The sequence below is a fragment of the Triticum aestivum genome, chromosome 4A (assembly GCF_018294505.1).
Source record: "Triticum aestivum cultivar Chinese Spring chromosome 4A, IWGSC CS RefSeq v2.1, whole genome shotgun sequence".
NCBI lineage: Eukaryota > Viridiplantae > Streptophyta > Magnoliopsida > Poales > Poaceae > Triticum > Triticum aestivum.
In genome coordinates, this window is record NC_057803.1 from 184,061,112 (window position 1) to 184,086,503 (window position 25,392).

The 25,392-nt window shown below is 48.3% G+C and overlaps 1 protein-coding gene across 1 annotated transcript; it reads right to left on the minus strand.

Annotated features, from left to right (window-relative positions):
* Positions 1–21,873: 21,873 nt before the first annotated feature.
* LOC123083776 (uncharacterized) lies at positions 21,874–24,555 on the minus strand. The gene is made up of 3 exons (XM_044505706.1): positions 24,542–24,555; positions 22,985–23,442; positions 21,874–22,893 (listed from the first exon to the last, which is right to left on the minus strand). Exons 1-3 carry the CDS (start codon positions 24,553–24,555, stop codon positions 22,658–22,660), a joined length of 708 nt encoding a protein of 235 aa, XP_044361641.1. The 3' UTR covers positions 21,874–22,657.
* Positions 24,556–25,392: the final 837 nt, after the last annotated feature.

Below are 25,392 nucleotides of genomic sequence, written 5' to 3' on the forward strand. Positions count from 1 at the left end.
CTTTTTCAGATAAAGGAGAGACACAACTTGTGAGGTACGTCGATTGATGGGTGGGGGGAAATAGTTAAAGTCGACCTAGGTATATGTAGGGAGATCGATCGGTATACATGCATGTATGTGTTAGAAGCAAATAAGGCTCGGAGAGAAGGATAGAGAGAGAGGGATGCAGCTAGGAGGTGGTGTGAGAGGCATACTATATCGAGGGGGAAGGAGTGTGCGAGTACGAGATCGATGAAAAGAGGGGTGGGAGTGAGGCATGAACGGTGAGAAGAGAAGAGGGAAAGCTTGTGTTTGTGGTAGGCACACCTGGCTAGATAGGCATATCGATCAATGTGTGCCATAAAGAAGGAGCTGGGGGCCTACACACACCGTGGGTGAACGACCTAAAGTGAAAAGACGAATTTGCGCAATGGAGCTAGAGAATGCTGAGGGAGGGGAGAGGGATGCGGGCGTGTGCATGCACAAGAGAAAGTTAGCGCTAGCTACAAAGGTAAGAGTATTGTGTGGGTGTAAAATACGAATAGAAATCATAATTCATTATAAAAAGTGAATTCGAATATTTGAAGAATTTATCATAGTGTTTTAAACCGACGCATGCGTGAATATATATGAACATGTTATACTACATATAATATATTTTATCTCTACTCTTATAAAAATAGAGTTGTTGATGATGGTGTGCCTGTCATCCTGCAATATAGGCCGTCCGATTATATCTGACGGATAGGAAGAAAACTATGGCAATTTTGAAAAAAATACCCACACCCATCTCCACATTTGCAAATAAGGCCTCCCCTCGATCATCTTGAGGTTCCGTGGAACACATGGGCATCTTTCTAGTACTACATATAATATATAGAACATTGACTATAATTTGGGATAATGTGTGGCTTTTGTAGCTCAGGGCTAAATACTTGTCATAATGTAGGGGGCGGGGCAGTATACTTTGTGTGATAAACATGGTGTACGTATGGAACATGGTTTAGATTATGAATATCTAGTTAGTACATCAAATGTCCTATTATTTGGAATCAACATCAACTGTATTAAAAAACTGAATTCGAGTTCATATAGTACACATAGTTCATATCTATCTCTATAGTAATCATGTGGTGTGTTGTTAAGGTAATACACAAATGATGGTTGAAGTTGGCAACAATCATGATTGTAGATTCTTATTCAAACAGAGAAACGAATTCAAATTTAGTTCGAATTGCAGCGGTAGTATAGACATTTGGAATGCACTAAATTGTTGGTATGAGTAGGTTACATGCATTATACAGCCAGCAAAAAATTTAATTGGACATAACATGTATTCATAGCTTTGAATAGCATTTGTATAGTAAAATGGGACAAGACTCTCCCTTTGTGTAGTGTGAATAGTTTTATTTTTTTTCAGTTTTTTCGTTGAGGGAAGTGCGAGTTGATTTGGTATGTACAAGTACAATATTACACGTTAGGCTTGTCCCTAAAATTCAACCAGCGCCTTGTTATATCCCGAAAATTCAGATATCGTGCTCCCAAAACTCGCGCCTTCACAACCCGCGCCTTGCTATCCCGAAATTACAACGCGCATGAAAACTCCCTTCAGCTGCCAAATCCCGAAACGTGAAATCCCCCTTCTAACCCTGAGCCGAAAGGGACGCTAGTTCAAATCGGTGGGGGTACTTTTGTAACACACCCTACGTTTTGGACAAGGGCGTCCCTAAGTCATGGTTCCCCCCTCCCATCACCTCCTTTTCGCCATTCGAAATCCCAGGCCGCCATAACCTCTCCACTCCAGCCGCTAAACCCCACCCTCCTCCGTCCGCCACCTCACCGCTGCCCAGCCGGAGCCTCTTCCCCAACGACGTCGTCCACCATAACAGCTCGACGTCCCTTATCCACCTCCCTGGATGAGGATCCGTCGTCCATCTCGTTGTCCCGCCGGTTTAGCCGCCCCGTCCTCCACCTCCAAGGAGTTGCTCCGACGATCGCCTTGTCTATCGCGTCTGCTCCATCCCCACAGTGCCGCCATAACCTGCTCCACCAGAACCGCAGCATCCTCACCGAATCCTCGAACGAAGCCGAGGCCTACTCGGCGCCACCAAAGAGGTTGTACACTCATCGCATCGCACCTTCTCCTTAACTTGACCTCCCGCCGCCCACGGTGCTCCATCCCGCACCCCCATGGCGCGGCCTGGCGCCGCGGGCGACATCTCCACGACGGCTCTCCCCCAGTGCGAGGCCCCTTTGGTGGCGGCGGCCATACCAGCCGGATAAGCTGCTGCTGCTCCGACTCTAGCTCGCTTGCTCGCGCTGCTGCTACTACTTCAGCTTTCACTCGCTCGGTCGCGCAGCTGCTGCTGCTTTGACTCTCGCTCTCTCGTGCTGCTGCTGCTGCTCTGGCTCGCTTGCTCACGCTGCTGCTACTGCTTCGGCTCTTGCTCGCGCAGCTGCTTCTACTCCGGCTCTTGCTCTCTCGCTCACTCGCGCTGCTGCTGCTCTGGCTCTCGCTCGCTCACTCACGCTGTTGCTGCTGCTCCGGCTCTCGCTCGCTCGCTCACGCTGCTGCTGCTGCTCCGGCTCTCGCTCGCTCGCTCGCGCTGCTGCTGCTCCGACTCTCGCTCTCTTGCTTGTGCTGCTGCAGCTCTCCCCTCGCTCATGTTGCTGCTTTGCTCCGATTTAGCTACACTTCAGTCGACTGAATCGACTTTTGGGTCAGTCGATTTTCAGGGGGTGGGGGGGCTCACCAGAGTTAAGGAAGAACCACCCGCAGTGAGGAGGGGTGCTCGCCGGAGAGGTACCCCACTATCTATCTTTGGGTTCAGGGTGGGGTCGGTGGTCGCCGGTGGTGGGGGGGCGTGGTGGTGGGGCGGTGGCGTGGGGATCGCCGGAGAAAAAGCTCGGCACAGGGGGTGGGGTGGGGGGCTAGTGTGCTGGCCGGGGTGGCGGCGGACCGACGCTAGGGAGTGGTTTCAGGACGGCGAGGCGGCGGGGGCCGGCGGTTCGGCCGGTGGTGGCTGGCAGCTCAGGGGGTGTAGGTTGAAGATGAACTGCAGGCCCTCCCTAAACTACATGTGAAGTGCCTCTTTGCTACCATTGCGTTCAGTCTCGCAGTAACATTCAGATTCCAAAGTAAATTTCAGTTTTGATAGTTAAGTTCAGAGTCAACAATTTTTACCTCATCTGTTGTAGCCAGGTGGTTTTTGGTGATGTAAATTTTACATCTATCACTTTTTGGTAATGTATTTTACATCATCTATTGGAGATGTATTAGAATCCCACTTGAGATTAACGATTGCTGTCATGTGCTGCTTCAGCCTTGATGTCTTACGGCTCGCCAGAGCTGCTCGAACAACGGAACTATCCATCACAACAGAGCAGCGCCCTGGACATCGTCTACAGATTCCTCAGATCTTCCTCCACACCTCCGGCAGCCACCTCTGCCTCAACTTCTTCAGCGATCAACCAAATGATGATGAGGTCGACATGGCTACAGCAAAGAGGTTGTACACTTGTTGCATCACTTATTACTCTACATTCATGTCGATCCATTAGGGCTATTTTGGTTCAACAGAAAAACGTAGCAATAGGAAATTTTCCTATGGCACTCTATTATTCAATTATTCATGCAGTTTGTTGAAAGGAATGGAGCAAAACATCCACATGGACCTACTTTTCAAAATCCTATGCATGAAAACAAGAACAAGTGCATTAGTGGCAGAATAACATTCTAACTATACACGCTTTCATATGGTTTCACTTTTATGTTGGCCATGTTTCTTTGCATTCCTCTGCTCTTCCAATTCCTGTGAACCAAACACCCAAGTTGACAGAAATACTGTGTTTAGAAATGCTCTATTTCCAATGTGCATTCCTATCCTATTCCGGTGTTTTTCCTATCCCTGCATTTTTAGAATCATGCAAGCCAAATGAGCCATCTTCAGTTATAGGTAGGTGTCGAAGATAACTTTGTGTGGTTTTTCCTGCTCCTACCGCGATGTCATCCACCTCACCTGAACTGCTCCATCGGCAGAAGCATCGACCAAACCAGACATCACGACTCCTGACCGTCTTTCGCCGCCTCGGATCTCCTTCCCTTCCATCGGTACCCACCGCAACGGCATCACCATCATCGACTTAGCAGATGAACCTAAGGAGTACACATGTCCACAAGAGAGGTCACACTCTTTTGTTTCTGGTTATGTTATGCATTGCTTAATATTACCTGCAACTTTATCGTCCTGTTCACCTCTTAGACTCCAAGTCAGGTCCAAATTAATGTTCAAACTTGAGTTCTAAATTAGTTGTGGGGCACATATCGAGGCAGTAATGTATAGTATCTATGTCTAATATCTGGTTCACCTAGGGTATGCCTATTTTGTTCATCTTGGGTGGGAAACAAGTACTAAAGCAATCATCATCTGTCTTTTATTAAATTAAAGCAATCAACAGCCTGTTATCATTATTTTTGGATCCATCCACTGGTTGTTACCATCAGTCTAGATTTCTGCATGCTCTCCGTACATAATCTCACCATATTTTTTTGTATGCATGTCACATATTGTACACAGTCATGCTGAACATGCAGAGAAAAATAGAAGAGTTTTGCGCGGCAATACAATGTCATGCAGATATCCTCCCCCTCTCCAGATTTTAATCCAGATGAAGATATCTGTTCCGAGGCAGATTCATACGCAGCTGACCACTCCTATTTAGCCCCCAAGGTGTTTGCTCTAACTTGGAATTATGATGTTAGTCATATCATGCATATGTTGCCTTCCAGTGCCTACTTTCGACATCATATATGTCATCTGCTTAGTTTAGACATGTTTTGTAATGCCACCTGTTTAGTTTCTATATCATTATGGGAATTATGCAGTCTCATGTCTTTTAGCCAACCATAATATATGTGAAATGTGCAATGCCATCCTGTTTAACCAGGCATCATATATTTTAATGATATCTTGCCCATCCTTTTCTTAATTACATTTCCATTTGTTGACAATTTTTGTACATTAAACTACTCTTCCTGTGAATCAACCATTTGAGTGATGATGGAAAAAACTGGAGTGAAAACAAGGCCTTCAGAGAAGACAGTGCTACCTGTCGAAGCAGATCTCTTGCTGGGTCCTGATAGCTCCTCGGAGATGGATTTAGAGACAGATGACCAGTCCTATTCCCCCACTAAGGTGTATGCTCTAACTTGGCACGGTTATACTGCTCATATCATGCATATTGTGTCTTGCATTTCATAGTTTAGATATCATATACACATGTATGTGAATTATGTCATGCGATCATGTTTAGTTATTCATCATATCTTTGAATTATGTTATGCTACGCTATCCAGTTCAGATAGACATCATGTATGTGAAATTATGCCATGCTATCCATTTTAGTTAAACAATATACATGTCAACTATTTCATGCCTTCTTTTTTCCACACTATCTATTGCATATGTCTCTCATAGAATGTATGTACATTCAACTATGTTTCCTGTTTATCAGCCATTTGAATTGGAGCGGGTGATGCCAGTATCTAGCAGAGTAAAAACACTGCCTTTAAATTAAACAGTGCTACCTCTTGGTGGAGATAGCACCCCGGTTGTACATGCACGAGAACTAGTCCTACCACACATAACCCAGACTCTCGCAGATTGTACCCCTACTGTGAAGGACAGAGAACCAGCTTCACCCAATCTAACCCCAACCTCAGCAGATAGTAACACAGTTCCTGTTGACACGACACCATCTCCACCACATAGCTCCCAAACAGGAGTAGTTAGTAAGGCAGCTCCAGTACTACCACGGCGAACCCCAACTCCACCACTTAGTACACCTATTCCTGTGGAGGAAGCACAACCAGCCAGTCGTAGTTTAGCATCTATCGCATTTGATGTTGTTAAATCCTATGTGCGTATCTTCCCATCATGGAAATATTATACTGAAGATGAAGGAAAATGCTAGTTGCATGTGTTTGTCCAGGAGTTATGTGTAAGTAATATTATTCATGGAAATTACTTTACTTTGTCCCATACATTCTACCTCCATGATGGTTATAATACAACGAATTTTCCCATTTTTCTCTATAGAGAAGGACTGATTTGGAAACTCAAGATGAGGTAACATGTGCTAATACCTCTGCTATCTTCAAGAATGCTTGGTGGCAGTATCGGAATTACCTGAAGAAAACGTACTTCACTGGCAAAGAAACTCATCAAATTCCCATACATTCTCTTGAGACACATTTACTGGACGATGACTGGGAACGCCTTGTTCTGTACTGGTCCTGAACCAAGAATATGGTAAGGTCTATAAGCTCATTTTCAATTTTTAAGTACTATATTCTTGCGTCTTGCTGTACTCTGTTCATGTAGAACAAGTGCTTAAACTTGAAGAACAATTGTTCTCATTTAAGATTCCATTGCTATCGTGCATACTGCTTTGCTCTTGTATCACTGTATTTACTCATACAAACTTATTTTTAAATTGAAGGATCTAATCGAAACACCAATGGCACAGCAGGTATGTTTACGCATGTTTCTTTAACAAGTTTGCTCTTATAAATAGCTTTGTTCATTTCAATTTCAATTGTGTATACAGTTGACTTCTCATATCATGCACATTACGCGCATCACAACAGACCCAATAGTGTTGTTCTACATGTAGACCCATGGTACCCATCTGAAATCTTGTTGTGCCGTGTAGTTCCCCATGCTTTGTATTCTTTCAATGCTGCTTTGTCTTGAACCGGTATGATTTGAACTATGTCTCTATTTTGATTTGGCAAGACAATGCATTGACCATAGGACATAGATATATGTTTGTTTGATGCTTTTATTCTATACTACTTGGCAATAGAAGACTTGGTAGTTTAATCCTGTCCACCTTACTAATGAACTTGTTCACTAAAATGAGTTTCATATACTAGTACATGCTAAACCTGTTATGTTTCTACTTGTTTCTTATTTTAGAATGCTGATAGAATATTGGGGAAGAGTGCCTTATTAAGCAATGGTAAAGGAAGTAATGCAGATAAGGTTCAGGATAGTGAGACATCCTTGTTGGTCTCCAACAAAACTGATAAAACAGCTAAGGAAAACTATCTTGAAGATAGTGAGACAACCCCAAAGTCCCCTCTTGGTTTAGTGTTCAAGTTACTGGCCACTACCGCTGGCACAAGCTATTCAAACTCACTGTCTGAATTAGTTCGGTTTCTTGAGTCTCAACTACAAGCTGAAAGACATCGATCAGCTGTGCTGCGACAAGAAGCAGAATGACTGTGGAAGTCACTGGAGCATTCAGATGCATATTTTCTAGTGCACCAGAAAGCGTTGGAGGATTTTAGCGCCAAACAGGGCAAAGCTAATAAGCTTGCTAAGCTTATTGCCAGCATGGTGGATACCCAGGATAACGTTTCTTGAGCTCTTCTGAAGTTGTTTCAATTGTGGACTTGTTTCGTTGCCGCGTTTATTTGCACTGGTGGCCAATTTAGACGGCCAATTTATGTAATATGCCGCTTTGTTCCCTATATTTGCACTGGTGGCAAACTTTGATGCCCGGTGGATGTAATATGTGTAATAGCGGTAATAGCCTAGCGTTAGTTGCTTGCTTATTTATTTCCTTATTGTCTTGTTTAGTTGTTTGCTTGTAGTCACTACAGTTCTTTTTCCGCGTTTTTCTAGTGGCCACAATAACATATTTTTGGTAACTAGGCCACAGTAACCATGGCAACACATGGACTGTTGTAACCATGGGCCTCTTGCGGGCCGTAGGATCCATGGGATTTCTACGGGCCATAGGATCCATGGGCTTTCTACGGGCCGTATGATCCATGGGCCTTCTACGGGCCGTAGGATCCATTGGCCTTCTACGGGTCGTAGGATCCATGAGCCTTCTAACGGGCGTATAATCATTTTGCCAAACATGGGCTATAACGGGCCATTAATAGGCCAAATTTGATAACGCTATGAAAACAGCCCAACGGGTTAACGAGCCACAAACGGTCTGAATGTAACCACGGGCTAAATTTGGCCCACAAACAGAACATGCCAGTAATGGACCGTAACTAACTGAATTCTAGAAATGAGCCCAAGAATAAATGGGCCCTTAGAAGGCCGAAAGTTAACACGGGCTGGAAATGGCCGACAGAATAATGGGCCGTTAATGGGTATAAAGCGATACACAGTTCATTACGGGCCAGTTTCATCTCAGGCCTTTAATGGGCCCAGAGTTACAAAGAGCCTCATATGGGATAAAAGACATCATGGGCCATGCATGGGCCGGAAGTTTCAACGGGTTGGAATCATATTGGACGGCCTAGATGAAGTTACTGGGCTTAATTCTGATAGGCCGTAATGCACCGTGAGTTAGTGGGCCGTAAATGGGCTATATATGAACATGCCGTTAACAGACTTTCCGTGGGCCGACCCGTTACCTTTTGACCAAGTCAAATGGGCCGGCCTTTGCACCGGAATGGGCCTCTTTTGGGCCGTGCCATGTGTCGACGTATCATAGGCGCCTCCTATCCAAAGAGTGGATGACATCTGTCCCAACGGTGAGCCAACACGTGTTTCCTCCGGCCAATGAGAATTTTACACGTGGAAAATCCCCATTAGTCCGGGCTGTTAACATGTTATTAGATCCAAAACCGGACCCGATAGCTTAACGACGACTTGTTACGTTGCATGCCACTTGTTGGTTACCCTTGAGGAAAACACTTCCATGACGTGTCATTTATCGTCATGGAAGTGGACACTTTTGTGATGATAATTTTGGTAGTGTCATAGAACACTTCTACGACAACACAAGTATGAATATCTTGATTCTGTCATAAAATCGTCATGGATGTACATGCATGATAGAAAACGTGACCTACTGTGACAAACACGTATCATCACAGAAGTGTATTTTTTGTAGTGCTTCGGCTTCAGATGGAAGACCTTGAGCCATAGACCGAAGTGTGGGCGGATGCGGAGTAGCGCCTCGCACACGACAATGAACGCCGAGATGCGGAGGAAAGAATTCGGGGCTAGATGATGGAAGGGATGGAGGAAACCCTAGCCCATGGAGGAAGTGAGGGATGAATAAGGCCCCAGACGAAGGGATGGAGGAAACCCTAGCCCATGGAGGAAGTGAGGGATGAATACAACCCTTTCGCCAGGCTCCAGAGTGGGGATGATTTGGTCCTTGGCAGGGAGCCTGTGCGCGATGTCCCAAGACAGATATCCCGCCTCCCAGAGCTCCTTGATGTCCTTCTCTGTGACGGAGGAGGCCTCCCACTTGCCCTTTGAACCAGATCCTGACATGGCTGGGGAGGCTGGTGGCGGTGGGAAAGATTGAAGATTGGGCGCTGGAGCCTCAAGATGGGTGTCGATGTCAAAACCGGTGGATCTCGGGTAGGGGGTCCCGAACTGTGCGTCTAGGCCGGATGGTAACAGGAGGCAGGGTACACAATGTTTTACCTAGGTTCGGGCCCTCTTGATGGAGGTAAAACCCTACGTCCTGCTTGATTAATATTGACGATATGGGTAGTACAAGAGTAGATCTACCACGAGATCAGAGAGGCTAAACCCTAGAAGAAAGCCTATGGTATGATTGTCTGTTGTCGTTGTTGTCCTACGGACTAAAACCCTTTGGTTTATATAGACACCAGAGAGGGTTAGGGTTACACAAGGTCGGTTACAAAGGAGGAGATATCCATATCCGTATTGCCTAGCTTGCCTTCCACGCCAAGTAGAGTCCCATCCGGACACGAGACGAAGTCTTCAATCTTGTATCTTCATAGTCAAATAGTCCGGCCAATGGAGATAGTTCGGCTGTCCGGAGACCCCCTAATCCTAGACTCCCTTAGCAGCCCCTGAACCAGGCTTCAATGACGATGAGTCCGGCGCGCAGTATTGTCTTCGGCATTGCAAGGCGGGTTCCTTCTCCGAATACATCACAGAAGAATTTGAATACGAGGATAGTGTCCGACCCTGCAAAATAAGTTCCACATACCACCGTAGAGAGTATAATATTTTCACAAATCTAATTTGCTGACTTGTTTTGATAGTATGACGTTATGTCATGGCCCGGTGATTATTCGAACCATTTCCTTTAACTAGCCCCGCACATAACGCGAGGCAGTTTTTCGACACGTCTTGTCAAAGCAGAGATCATGTCCCCTTATTACGGGATTCTCATCAATACGGGCATGGGTAACCCAACCGTGTCTAGGACTCCTAGATTATAGGCAAGTCCCAAACGGCTACGGAGAGGACGCTTGATATTCATCCTCTTTATAAAGAGACAATGTTTTCGCTTTTTCCCTCTCGTGCTCAATCGAACCCTTCCCCCGAATCGATTTCTAACACCCAAAGCCCAGGTCAGGTGCTCCGGATCTTCAATCATGTCCGGATCCAGCCTTCAAGACCGATGGATGCCCTCCTCCATTACGGAAGAGGATATCAAGAAGTTGAGGGAGGCCAGATACCTGACCGCCGAGATTTCACATCGGCTGCCTGCTCGAGGGCAGGTCGTCCCTACTCCCGAACCCTACGAGAACGTCGTGTTCGTCTCCCACTTCCTCCGAGGCCTAGGCCTCACTCTGGATCCCTTCGTCAGGGGTTTGATGTTCTATTACAGGCTATTTCCACGATCTAGCTCCGGACTCCTTTCTCCACATCTCGACGTTTATTGTCGTGTGTGAGGCCTTCCTCCACATTACCCCTCACTTCGGCCTGTGGCTCAAGACCTTTGAAGTGAAGCCGAAGATGATCGAGGGGCAACATGCAGCGTGCGGAGGTGCATCAATAGGCAAGATGGCAGGAGCTCCATGGCCGAAAGGTTCCTTTCTAGAGGTGTCCGAATTATGGCAACGGGAGTTGTTTTACGTCATGGCTCCCAGAAGTGCCAAGTGGGCGGCTGCCCCCCCTTTCTGCTCAGGCCCCCCATACAACTGATGTCATGGATTAGTAGAGGTCTGAGCTGGGATCCAGCCACGGACGTGCCTATACTACAAAGCCGCATTCAAGATCTCTTCGAGGGAGATTTTAATTTGGTTGTGGTAATGCAAGTTATGCTGGTTCGTCAAGTCCAGCCTTGCAAACGTCGGCTCCTTCGCTTGTGGGAGTTCAACCAAGAAGGACCGCGTGCCATTCAAAGTTTCCTCGGCCTGACGCACGAGGAGATGTACAAGTCATTCTTCGGACCTCAAATAGAGTGTCCGGATACTACCGAGGACGTGGGCCTGAGCAGTAACCGCGCCGCCGAACAAGTAAGAAATCCTCTAGCCGAACACACCGTCTTTTATTCGTCATGAAGTTATTTCTGAGAGTTCGCTCTTTGACCAGGACTGGCTAACAAAGGCGAAGATGATTCGGTGTTTGGCCCCCCTCCCTGAGGGTTTGGAAAATCCGGTATTGGAAAAGATGCTCGAGCTCGCACCTTGCCCGGAGCCCTCGAAGGAAGATATAGGGGGAAATAATACGGGCAGACGTGGGCCCCCATCGCTGCCTGTTTCAACCAAGGGAATGAGCGCCTCCATGAAGGAGGATAACCGGGGGAGGAAAAGGACTGCCTATGAGGATTCGGAAGCCGAGGCCTCCAAATGGGAGAAGAAGTCTCCAACAGAGGGTCCTGCCTCGGGGGGTGCTCTTGCCGCACAAAGTCCGCGGGGGGATCAGCCCACCAACGAGTCGTAAGTGATCCAAAAAATACTTTAATAGTGAAGGTATACTATCTTTCTTCTGAGAAAATGACCGCCACATATATCTTGAAGTTCGGGCCTTAGCCCCTCTCAGCTGAGCTCGTCTTCGAGGGATCTTCTTCCGGAGATGATGGAGAGCGAAACGCCTCCCCGGACTCCTCCGCTCAAGAAGCGGGCGACCCCGAAGTGTCGTCACGGAGGGCCTCTCCAGATCCGGTGAGGCCAGAAGATAATCCCACAGACCCCCGAAGTCCCCAGCATCCGGCTCTCGAAGAGAGCAAACAAAAGAGTCCGGCACCGTCTGGTATGCGGTCGGACGTTCTGAGGGAGCCGGTGGGGCGAGCGTCCATCTCAGAAGAACACCGTATGCTGATGGGTACGATGATGGAGAGAATTTCGTTTGCCGAAAGCGGATTACATGAAGCCTTTATGAGTCTACTGACAGGCTTTGAGGTACGTGAGATAATATGTGATAGCATCACACATGTTAGGTGTGCCCTATGTAGATAGTAGCCCCTGAGACTCTGGTTGTCGTCGAGAACGGCGGCGAACAGAGGATCATAGGCCCATGCAATAACCAGACTGCCTTTATGTGCTGCAGGTGGTGGAAGCTTCGGTGGTTAGCCGGACTAGTGAGTTTGCCGGATTAAAATGGCAACAAGATGCGGCAGACGCCGACATCAAACTTGTTAACAGGAGGCTTGACGAGGCATAGGGTAAGTGTTATTTTCTGGTGAATGCCACGTAGTAAGAGCAGCATGATGCCAGTATCTTTTATATGTTGTGACTGCAGATGGAGCTGCCACCGTGGAAACCTTGCAGGCAGAACTTGTACGAGCCAAGGAACAAGCAAGGATTAGTAATGTGGATGCTTTGAAGGCGGCCGAAGATTTGAAAGCCAAGAAGGCCGCACATTGCGAGAGCAAAGAGAAGGTGGCCAAGATGGCCGTAGAGTTAAAAGACACTGCCGACCGTTGCCGGCTCCTTGAGAAAGAAAACTGAGCGAAGGCAACGGACCTTGAGAAGGCCATGATGGTGGACAAAGACACCCGCTCTGCTATGAGAGAGAAGAAGGAGGAGCTGCGGGAAGCCGGGGATATTGCGGCTGGGAAGCCCTTCATGCTACAGAGGAAGTTCGGAGATCCATGGTATGCCCCTCTCGATCAGCTGTGGAGTTTGGCAGATGCATATATGGACTTGGCGGCGAGCGCTGCCGATGCGGCCAAATACTTCCAAGGTCAAACATATCGTGAGGTGGACAAGCTGTTCTGGTCGCAATTCAACGTTCCAGAGCGTCCGCTTCCATTGACTGATCAGCTAGCCGAACGGGCCGAACTAAATAGGTTGTCCGGACACGCCATGAGGTCTGTCGTGGATCAGCTATGGCCGGAAAAGCCAAAGCCGAACAGCTATTTCAGCTTAGTGCAGCAGTTCCTTGGTGCGGTGCTGCGCATTAATGCGATGAAGAGGTTGGTGTGCATAGAAGGCTCGCGGATGGCCCTTGCCCGTGTTAAAGCATACTGGGCGGAGATGGACGCTACCACTGTTGCGGCGCAGGGTATGGCCATAGGCCGAGTGGCTGCCGAGCACTATTTCGAGGAGGTTCTCAAGGGTGCTCATTTGATAGAGGCCCAGTGCTCGAAGAATATTATGTTTGAGTGATATGTGTTCCCATTGTAAACACAATGTTTTTACAAAATTTTATAAGGCTGTGTTTATACTTTTGCCTAAAAGTAATATGATGCCTCCTGTGCGGCCGTTTATGTATACATGTGTATAACCTGAAAGATTGCAGTCGTCGGCTTCAGCCCCCACGCATACAATGCGGAGGTGCTCGCAAAAAACGCGTGTTCACACTTAACCCAACGTCTTGGTCCTATTAAGGAGGTGATAGCACAGTGAACGAGGCAATCGGACTATGATGCTTTAACACTTTCACTTAGCCATAGGAGTTTGACAGTGGGGCTACTAGATAGCTCCTGGTGGCTCCGCACTCTCCCGATCTTGGAGTGCGTACATGCCTGGCCGGAAAACGACCCTTCGTTAGGCGGAGGAATTCTAACATTCCGATAGGTCATCGAGTGGTTGACCAGTCTCACGCTATATCATGACAGTCAGTTTTCGGCTTTCTGTACTGAGGTGCTCGTCTGGATGAACCAGGGCACAATCACAGTAGTCCTCCTGGTGCTGCCTTAGCTGATAAAGCGGAACGTAAGGCACCAAAACACAGGAGCCGGGTGAACCCAACATTTGACCAAAGACAATGATTCGGAGCTGATGCATATAAGGCCAAACTCGCGCCACCGAACACTCCCTAAGGTATTCGGTTTTTATGGTATAAACCGGGCCTAAATAGTGCCCTTTGTAAGAAGCCCCTTGTGTCCAGGTACATGCATTATTCTGATGTGGCCACATGCCAAGACGTCAGCATCCTTCTCAATTGTGCTGAGAATTCGGTGGATGTGTATCAACAAGAGACAACAAAAAAGATTTATGCAGGGTCTTAATCTAAAAAGAATCCTTGGAGCGGGTCCCTGCTGCACGTCTGCGCCTGTGTCTCCGTTGTGCCGTATCCTGGACGGGTGTAGCATGATGGTCATCTGTAAAAGAGAGGAACTTAGGTGAAAAAGTTGTCGTGCAAAAAGTTGGTTTTTTAAAGAAACCATGTATAACTAGAAATGAGTAGAAATTGCCACTTGTCTGCGCGCGTTGAGCCCCTTGTATTTGTAATCGGGGTGTGGCCATCAATCCGGTACAAATTACATATAGCAGCGCTGGACTCGTCTAACTGCGTCCGTGGTCTTGACGACCTATCAAATGCTTTAGTTGGTGAGGCCATTTTTAGTGTGCGGCTGCCAAGGCAGTCGCATTCTCTTCGGCGCGCAAAGATCGCTTAATACTTCCGTTTACTGTAATGATGCCACGTGGACCGGGCATCTTGAGTGTGAGGGAAGCGTAATGCGGTATTGCATAAAAGCGAGCAAAAACTTCGCGTCCAAGTAGTGCTTGATAACCGCATTGGAACGGAGCAATGTGGAAGGTTCAATGTTCGCTACGGGAGTTATCGGGGAAGCCGAATATAACCTTTAGTAGCAGGGAGCCCGCACAGTGAGCCCTGGGCCTGGCGTTACTCCTTTAAAGGTAGTGTTGCTATGGCAAATTTTCGTTGGGTCTATCCCCATTTCACGGATTGTATCCTGGTATAGCAGGTTTAAACTGCTACCACCGTCCATCAGGACTCGTGCAAAGTGGTATCCGTCAATTATTGTGTCTAATACCAGGGGAGCCCATACTGCCCGCCAGATATTTGCTGAGTAATCACGATGGTCGAAAGTGATCGGTTGAGACGACCAGTGGCAGGGTTTCGTGGTGATAGGCCCTATTTATCTCGGAGGGCCGCTTTGCTTCCCTTGATCACGTGTAATACGTTGACTATTTTGACTTCTGATGGAAACTTCTTTTGTTCCCCAGTGTCTTGCTTGAGAGGCTCATCCTCATCTTCGCTTGGTGTATCCTCCCCCTTGTGTACGGCGTTGAGCTTGCCAGACTGCTTGAAGACCCAACATTCTCTATGGGTATGATTAGCGGGTTTAGCAGGGGTGCTATGGATCTGACATACTTGGTCCAGAATTTTGTTCAGGCTGGATAGTTCATCTCTAGTGCCTTTAAAGTGCGGCTTTTGCTGACCTGGCCGAGAGCTTCGAAATCCGGCGTGTACCGCCGTGCTCTTCGGGTTGTCTTCTTTATTCTGACGCTTATTATTTTTGTTGCGTCGGGATTTCCCGTTTTCATCTCTAACTTCGGATGTGCTTGGCTCGCTGGTGCTGCATCTGGCTAGCCAGCTGTCCTCACCTGCGCAAAAGCGGGTTATGAGGCCTGTTAATGCTGCCATTGTTCTCGGCTTTTCTTGGCCGAGGTGCCTGGCAAGCCATTCGTCGCGGACGCTATGCTTAAAAGCTTCCAAAGCTTTTCGGATGACTCTCCGGGTTGTTGAGTTATATGGCTCAGATCGTCTGCATCCGGGGATCGGACATAAGTCCCTTGAAAATTTGCCTGAAAAGCGTCTTCGAGCTCTTCCCAGCTTCCAATGGAGTTTTCGGGGAGGCTTTTAAGCCAGTGCCGAGCTGGCCCTTTGAGCTTGAGGGGTAAGTACTTGATGGCATGGAGATCATCTCCTCGAGCCATATGGATATGGAGGATATAGTCCTCAATCCTGACCCCAGGGTCCGTTGTTCCGTCGTATGCCTCTATGTTTACGGGTTTGAATCCCTCTGGAAATTCATGGTCCAGCACCTCATCGGTGAAACATAGGGGGTGTGCAGCACCCCTATATCTGGGTGTACCGCATTGTTCTGATGTTTGTTGTGTTACATCATATGATGGGGCGCGCTTGCGTGGTCCATAGATGGATATAGTTGCGCCATCCTTTTGGTGCGAGCCCTCGTGTGGATCGCTTATTGGCTTATGAGTGGAGTTGTTTGCCGCTCCATGTTGGCCGTGAGGTCGTCTATCTGGCCAGGTGGTCGTTTTGGTTTTTGGTTGTGGGGGATCTAGGGCCTCCTCATCGAATTCGGGTAGCAACTTCCGCTTCGGGTAGCTCTTGGTGGGGCGATTACCACCATACTTCGCTGTTGTGTTGAGTAGTTTACTCCATATGATTTGGAGTGTGTCCTGCGCAGCCTTGAGCCTTTGCTTCTGCTTTTTCAGACTCCTCGCGGTGGCAACCAGCCTTTGACAGGCATTCTGCTGCTCCGGGTGCCTGTCCGGCGTTATGTCATCCGGACTATTATCTTTGACATAATTGGTTTGTTCGGTTTGATTCTCCGTATTGCCGTGGTCCGGCAGTGGTTCGCCCTGCTCCAATGCTGGGTCTATACGATCGTTATTTCTGCCGAGGTGGGATTTGGGGCGGTGCTTACGCCGCCACTTTGACTGCTTCTCGAGGGGACAAGCCTTTGTTGCGTCCTTCCATTCCTCGTCGTCGTCTTCTTTTGGTGTGTCCACCATGTATATGTTATATGATGAGTTGGACGTCCAGCGCCCTGTGGGCGGTGGTTCTTCTTCGCCTCCCGCATCGTCGTCCATACCGTCGATGTTTTCAGAGTTGAAGTCGAGCATGTCGGTTGAGTCATCAACAGTGGCTACCAAGTGGGTGGTGGGTGGGCCTCGAATTTCTTCGTCGTCCGCATCCCAGTCCTGCAGGACATAGTTCGGCCAGGATTCACCTGACAAGGAGAGAGACCTTAATGAGTTCAGTATGTCGCCAAAGGGCGAGTGCTGAAAAATATCCGCGGAGGTAAACTCCATGACCGGCGCCCAATCGGATTCGATAGGAACGGGCGCAGGCGGTCCGGAGTCCGTGGCCAGAGAAGGATCCGGCAGTTTAACAACACAACTCTCGTGCAAGGCAAGGTCGATGTTCGGCTCGATCGCCGCTGAGGGTAAGGCCTCTGTGGCGGGGTCCATCCACCCGTCCGCGCAAGGCACGACTGGCTCTGAATTGAGGGTCGGAGCGGCTGCCGGTGCGTTCTCCTTAACACTATCTGATGGGAGAACTAAGTCATGCTCATCGTGACCGCGTGGCGCACAAGGTAGAGGCTCGAATCCGTCGAAGATCAAATCTCCACGGATATCGGCCGTGTAGTTCAAGCTTCCAAACCTGACCAGGTGGCCAGGGGCGTATCTTTCCATCTGCTCCAGATGGCCAAGCGAATTGGCCCGCAGTGCAAAGCCGCCGAGCACGAAGATCTGTCCGGGGAGAAAAGTCTCACCCTGGACCGCATCACTATCAATGATAGTAGGAGCCATCAAGCCTAAAGGCAACGACATAGAGGAACTCTCAATGAAAGCACCAATGTCGGTGTCAAAATCGGCAGATCTCGGGTAAGGGGTCCCGAACTGTGCGTCTAGGCCGGATGGTAACAGGAGGCAGGGGATACAATGTTTTACCCAGGTTCGGGCCCTCTTGATGGAGGTAAAACCCTACGTCCTCCTTGATTAATATTGATGATATGGGTAGTACAAGAGTAGATCTACCACGAGATCAGAGAGGCTAAACCCTAGAAGCTAGCCTATGGTATGATTGTCTGTTGTCGTTGTTGTCCTACAGACTAAAACCCTTCGGTTTATATAGACACTGGAGAGGGTTAGGGTTACACAAGGTCGGTTACAAAGGAGGAGATATCCATATCCGTATTGCCTAGCTTTCCTTCCACACCAAGTAGAGTCCCATCGGGACACGAGACAAAGTCTTCAATCTTGTATCTTCATAGTCTAATAGTCCGACCAATGGAGATAGTCCGGCTGTTCGGAGACCCCCTAATCCTGGACTCCCTCAATGGGAAAGCAGGAGAAGGAAGAAGGCGTGGAGAAAAAGAGGAATCTTTGTCCTCTTATATAGGTAGTGAATATCAAACGCCCCCCTCAAGCGTTAAAACTCGCCTGTTACCAAGGGGTCGTGCAAATGGCACGGTTGGATTACCCAAAAACGTATTGATAAGGATCCCGTAATGGGTGGACATGATCTATGTTTTGACAAGATGTGCCAATAGAGGTTGTGCCTCGAAACGCGAACTAGGAGGTGTAAAAATGGTTCGAAATGTTAAGAGGCCAGACGTGATGTTTCGCCAAAAAAAGTTGTCAGTAAAAAGACACTCTTTTGATTAATATCTTACCTTCATTGCTAAGAGTTGTAACAACTATATAGAGCCGGATACAGTTCTTTTGTTCATAAAATTTCTTTGAAGTATTCAGGAGGAGAAACCCGCCTTGCAATGCCGATGACAATCCGCGTGCCGAACATATCGTCATTGAAGACTGGTTCAGGGGCTACTGAGGGAGCCCTGGATTAGGGCGTCCTTGGGTGTCCGGCCTATTTGATATGGGCCGGACTGATGGCCAATGAAGATACAAAGCGGACGACTTTCCCCCGTGTCCGTGTAGGACTCTCCTATGCGTGGATGGCAAGATTGGTGTCCAGATATGTAATTTCCTTCCTCTACAAACCGACTCTGTACAACCCTAGGCCCCACCGGTGTGTATATAAACCGGAGGGTTCAGTCCGTAGAAGCTATCAGAATTCTCATAGGCTAGACATCTAGGGTTTAGCCATTACGATCTCCAGGTAGATCAACTCTTGTGACCCCTATACTCATCAAATACAATCAAGCAGGGCATAGGGTTTTACCTCCAATAAGAGGGCCCGAACCTGGGTAACACCGTGTACCCTTTGTCCCTTGTTACCTTTGATCCTCAGATGCACAGTTCGGTACCCCCTGCTACCTCTTGATCATGCATTGGTTTTCCCTTGAAGAGGAAAGGGTGATGCAGCAAAGTACCGTAAGTATTTCCCTCAGTTTTTGAGAACCAAGGTATCAATCCAATAGGAGACTACATGCAAATCGCCTAGTACCTGCACAAACAAATAAGAACCTTGCAACCAACGCGATAAAGGGGTTGTCAATCCATTCACACCCACTTGCAAAAGTGAGATCTGATAAAGATAATAAGATAAATATTTTTGGTATTTTTGTGGTATAGATTGGGAAATAAAGATTGCAAAATAAATAGTAAACTATAATTGTAAATTGGAAACTTATATGATGCAAAGTAGACCCGGGGGCCATAGGTTTCACTAGTGGCTTCTCCCATGATAGCACGTATTACGGTGGGTGAACAAATTACTGCCGAGCAACTGATAGAAAAGCGCATAGTTATGATGATATCTAAGGCAATCATCATGAATATGGGCATCACGTCCATGACAAGTAGACCAAAACGATTCTGCATCTACTACTATTACTCCACACATCGACCGCTACCCAGCATGCATCTAGAGTATTAAGTTCATAAGAACGGAGTAACGCATTAGGCAAGATGACATGATGAAGAGGGATAAACTCAAGCAATATGATATAAACCCCATCTTTTTATCCTCGATGGCAACAATACAATACGTGCCTTGCTGCCCCTGCTGTCACTGGGAAAGGACACCACAAGATTAAACCCAAAGCTAAGCACTTCTCCCATTGCAAGAAGATCAATCTAGTAGGCCAAACTAAACCGATAATTCGAAGAGACTTGCAAAGATATCAAATCATGCATATAAGAATTCAGAGAATAATCAAATAGTATTCATAGATAATCAAGTTCATAAACCCACAATTCATTGGATCTCGGCAAACACACCGCAAAAGAGTTACATCGAATAGATCTCCAAGAAGATCGAGGAGAACTTTGTATTGAGATCCAAAGAGAGAGAAGAAGCCATCTAGCTGCAACACCCACAATGCGGCTATATCTCCCACGTGTCGGGGCACAACTTAGAGGCATAGCCGCATGGTAGGTTTGTCACAAGAGGGGTAATCTTCACACAATCCCATGTACTGAATAAGAAAGGGATACAGAGTTGGCTTACAATCACCACTTCACACCAATACAAGTTAAACATACATCATCCAGAGTACAAACAGGGTCTGACTAAGGAACCAAAGTAAAAGAAGACAACCCCAAATGCTAGATTCCCGATCGTCCCAAATGGGCTCCACTACTGATCAACCGGAAACGACACAAAACAATGACAAAGATCTTCATCGAGCTCCCACTTGAGCTCAGTTGCATCACCTGCAACTGTTTGGAAGTATCTGCGAGTCACGAGGACTCAGCAATCTCACACCCGCGAGATCAAGACTATTTAAGCTTATGGGTAGGGTAAGGTAATGAGGTGGATCTGCAGCAAGCACTAAGCATATATGGTGGCTAACATACACAAATAAGAGCGAGAAGAGAAGCAACACAATGGTCGAGAAGCTAGAAAAGATCAAGAAGTGATCCTGGAACTACTTACGTTGAAGCATAACACAAGACCGTGTTCACTTCCTGGACTCCGCCGAGAAGAGACCATCACGGCTACACACGCGGTTGGTGCATTTTAATTAAGTCAAGTGTCAAGTTCTCTACAACCGAACATTAACAAATTCCCATCTGCCACATAACCGCGGGCATGAGTTTCGAAAGTTCAAACCCTGCAGGGGTGTCCCAACTTAGCCCATCACAAGCTCTCACGGTCAACGAAGGATATTCCTTTTCCCAGGAAGACCCGATCAGTCTCGGAATCCCGGTTACAAGACATTTCGACAATGGTAAAACAAGACCAGCAAAGCCACCCGATGTGCCAACAATCCCGATAGGAGTCACACTGGATGAGACAAGCTATGAGTAAAACCAGACCTCGAGTTTCCCCGAGGTGGCCCCGCAGGTGGCTTGGTTTGGACCAACACTTAGAGAAGCACTAGCCCCCCGGGGGGCGGGGGGGGGGGGGGGTTAAAATAAAGATGTCCCTCGGGCTCGTGAAAACCCAAGGGAAGGTTATAGGTTGTTAGGAAAATGTAAAACCAAGATTGGGCCTTACTGGAGGAGTTTTATTCAAAGCGAACTGTCAAGGGGTTCCCATAACACCCAACCGCGTAAGGAACACAAAATCAAGGAACATAACACCGGTATGACGGAAACTAGGGCGACAAGAGTGGAACAAAACACCAGGCATAAGGCCGAGCCTTCCACCCTTTACCAAGTATATAGATGCATTAATTAAATAAGATATATTGTGAAATCCCAACATATCCATGTTCCAACATGGAACAAACTTCATCTTCACCTGCAACTATCAACGCTATAAGAGGGCTGAGCAAAACCGGTAACATAGCCAAACAAGTTTGCTAGGGAAGGTGGGTTATAGGATTGACATGGCAATATGGGAGGCATGATATAGCAAGTGGTAGGTAGCGCAACATAGCGATAGAGCGAACAACTGGCAAGCAAAGATAGAAGTGATCTCGAGGGTATGGTCGTCTTGCCTGAAATCTCGCAAGGAAGAAGAACGAGTCCATGAAGAAGGAAAACGGACGTAGTCGAACGGATCCTCACAACATCACAACGAAACCGAAGCTAACGAGAGAAGCAACCCGGAAAGAAACAAGCAACATGGTAAACAACCATCACATAAACATGGCATGATGCACAATCAAGACTACAAGTTAAGTGGAGCTCAATATGCATCGGGATGCATATTGACAAAACACCACATGACTTATTTAGTTCACTCCCGTTTAGGTACTCAACAATATTAAATGTTGGTTAACATGGCAAGAGGTGAAACATAATTAAATTAACTATTTAGGCAAGTTTAAACGAGGCTGGTAATAACAAACAACAAGTCCGGTAAATCCCCATATGCATTTAGCAATTTGGTGCGACAACAAATTTAAACATTTTAGATGTTATTATCATGATGTAGATGACAAATTCAAGTTGGAAGCAATTTTATGAAAAAGTTGACATGAACATGATATGAAGCATTTTTCATCATGCGGAAATGAAAGGGGTGCCATGGCAACAATAACGGGAATGGTGCCACGACAACATTCCGGTTCCAGTAACTCGATTGAGATGCCGGTGCAAAAGAAAAAGCGACGGGAGCGTGTCATGCAAGGATGGTGGGGCGATCCCGGATACCGGGTTTCCACGGGTCAACGGCATGGCAAACGAGGAACAACGTGCAAGCGACAATTCGAGCACGGTGCAAGCACGAGCATCTCATACAACACAATGCATTCGTTCATGGGCGTCGTCTCGGTGGTATACCTTCGAAGCATGCGTTTCGGGCGGAACGAGTTCCGTAGGGGAAGTAGGCGTTCATGGGACGTCGTGGATGTAGTGGTACACGTTGTCTTGTCGAATCAACGGCGGTTGTAGTTGTTCAGGGTCTTGGCGGGTCGTTGTGTAGTCATACATGTTCGATGTTGTACACGGTTGGAAGTCATGCATGTCCCGTAGATGTTCAGGGTCACTGCGAGGAACTTGTCGAATCCAGGGTCTCAGTCGTCGGTAGTGGTACACGCGTTCTTGGTACTTGGTGCCATCACCGTGTAGTCATACCCGAGGTCCTGCCCAGGGTCCTAAGGGCATCGGTCATTGTGGTACTTGTCAGTCCACGGTAGCAGATGTGTGCGACTGGGTGGTTTGGCTAACGCGCAGGGGCAGCGTGCATTCGTTCTCTGCCTGAACAAGGACGACATGGAGGCTGGAGGGCAACGGGGGCGCCACAAACTCCAGTGATGCAGCATGATGGGGAGGCATAGGGATGGCTGGGGTGGACGGATCAGACTCGGGATGCCGGATCCTGGCTGGTGGCGAAGCTCCATGACGGCAGATGAACTCCTCTGTAGGAAAACAGAGAGGGATGGAGTCGAGTAAGAGAGAGAGAGGAAGCAGAGGAGCAAAAGGAGGGTCAAGGCACGGTGACTTGCTGACCTCCGGTGGCTCGTCTGGTTGCCGACGAGGCGGCTGGTCGTGGGGGAGACCCAAGGAAGAGGAGGCCGGGTCCGGCAGGCAGGGGCCGGGAGACGAGGTCGGAGATGCGAGGATGGGCAAGTCGGCGATGAGAGGCGAGCGACGCGGGCCTCCTGCTGGGCGTGGAGGACGATGGTTGCGGGTGCAGGTGCTCGAGGGGCTCCTCTCCTCGGGCGCTCGGGTGACGGGGATTGGCAAGGAGGCACTCGACGAGGAAGCAGGCGATGCAGCGGGGCGACGAGGATGGACGACGCTGGCGCAGAAGAGGAAGGAGGGCGGCGTTGGTGACAGGGGAGGCGCGCCATGGGGATCGAGCGCGGGTGCTCCTCCTAGCGCTAGTTGTGTGCGTGTGTGTGAGTGGTGGCGGAGGGGGGACGAGGTGAGGGATCAAGGGGAGATGAGGGTCGGGCAGATGCTCGCTAGGGTTAGAAAGGATTGGGCCTCAAGGGGTTTGGTGGGCCGGCCTGGCCTAGTGGCATGCGGCTGCTGGGCTTCTTCTCTCCCTCTCTACTTTTTTCGTTAACAGAGAACTGGAAGAAAGGAAAGGAGAGAAGAGAAGGTTAGAGGAAGAATTTGGGCATGCAGAGAAAAGATCATGGATGCAAGATAGTTTAGAGATGAGAGGGATTTATAATGCAAGTTTGTTGCGGTGGCTTCCAAATAAATGGAATATTTTATTGTAGCTCCCTAATATTGGGAGGATATGTTATAAAGAGAAATCACCATTGTGAATATCCCTCGATTTAAATGGACTGAAGATCCATACGATCTTATTTAGATGAGTTTTTAAAATTAAATGACATGATGGCATGATTCAATGCAAATGATGCAACAAACAAAACAAAACACACGACGAAACTCAGAGTAGCTGGAAGTCTTCTGGAGCGTCGGTCTCGGGGTGTCACACTAGCAAATAACTATGGACCCAAAAGGTCTGTGGTAAACTACTCACACATCATCAGAGAGGCTATGGTGTTGATGTAGAAGCCCTCCGTGATCGAATCCCCCTCCGACGGAGCACCGAAAAAGGCCCCAAGATGGGATCTCACGGGTACAGAAGGTTGCGGCGGTGGAAAAGGTGTTTAGTTGTTCTCCCCGATGGTTTCAGGGTATAGGCGAAAGAAGTAGGTCGGTGGAGCTGCGAGGGGCCCATGAGGGTGGGGGCGTGCCTGTCCCCCTGGGCGCGCCGCCCTACCTCGTGGCCGCCTCGCTGCCTCCTTGACGTCCACTCCAAGTCTACTAGATCACGTTTTTCCAAAAAAGATCCTCGCGAAGGTTACATTCCATTTGGATTCCGTTTGATATTCCTTTTCTGCGAAACATAGAAATAGGCAAAAAAACAGCAATTTGCACCGGGCCTTCGGTTAATAGGTTAGTCCCAAAAATAATAAAGAAGTGCATAGTAAAGCCCATTAAACATCCAAAACAGATAATATAATAGCATGAAACAATGAAATATTATAGATACGTTGGAGACGTATCACCCCCTACCCGAGATCGGCTGGTTTTGACACCAACACCTTCATTGCCATCTCTTCGCCTTGCTCCAGATCCCCTTTTTTCCTGCCGAGAGCATCATAAGATCTGTCGAATTTGTCCTCCGAAGCTCTTCGCTGATGGCGTCTGAGAAGGCGAAGTCGGCCGCGCCCGCCGCGATCTCCTCCTCTTCTCCTGTGCCGGCGCTCAACGCGTCCTCCATTACCGAGGAGAGGCATCTCGCCGCCATGCTCCTATTGAGGGCGAGTGACCACAATGAGCGGAAGGAGACGGTGCTCCTAGCCAGCTCCACCAACCCGCGGACCTTGGCGGAGATGTTCTATCCCTTCTTCCTCCACAGTGTCTTCGCGGGGCTCATCCCGCCTTTCTCCAAGTTCTTCACCGCCGTCCTTCACCACTACCAGGATTAGGCCCTGCACCTCCAGCCCAACTCCATCCTTCTCCTATCCATCTTTGCCTTCCACTGCGAGGCATTCGTGGGCGTGATGCCTTCCGTCACGGAACTCTGCCACTTATTCTGCCTCCGGATGCATGAACCAACTAGTGCTCCGCCTCTGCCTCCTTCGCCATGGTCCATAGTGGCAACGTGCTCATGAGGGCCGGGAAGAACAAGGAGAACTTCCAGCACAAGTGGGTCTTCATGGACGCGAGGGGCCTCCATGCGTGGTTGGAATTGCCAATCGAGCTGCCAGAGAAGAAGGACTAGTGGAGTCATGAGAAGCTCACCGACCCCCGGGCAGCGCTGGTCCTGTGGAAGATAAAGGCGGACATGGAATCCAGGGTGCTGACCGGGGCCATGCTCGTTGGAGAGTTCCTGACGCAGCGTCTGGCCCCGCTCCAGCCACACTCGCACCCCATGTGATTTTAAGGGC

What these genes read in the sequence shown, in the direction of transcription:
- LOC123083776 (XM_044505706.1), bottom strand. An exon ending in AACCAGACGAGCCACCGGAG is followed by an intron (nt 22,894 to 22,984) that starts GTCAGCAAGTCA and finishes GTTTTCCTACAG; the next exon opens with AGGAGTTCATCTGCCGTCAT.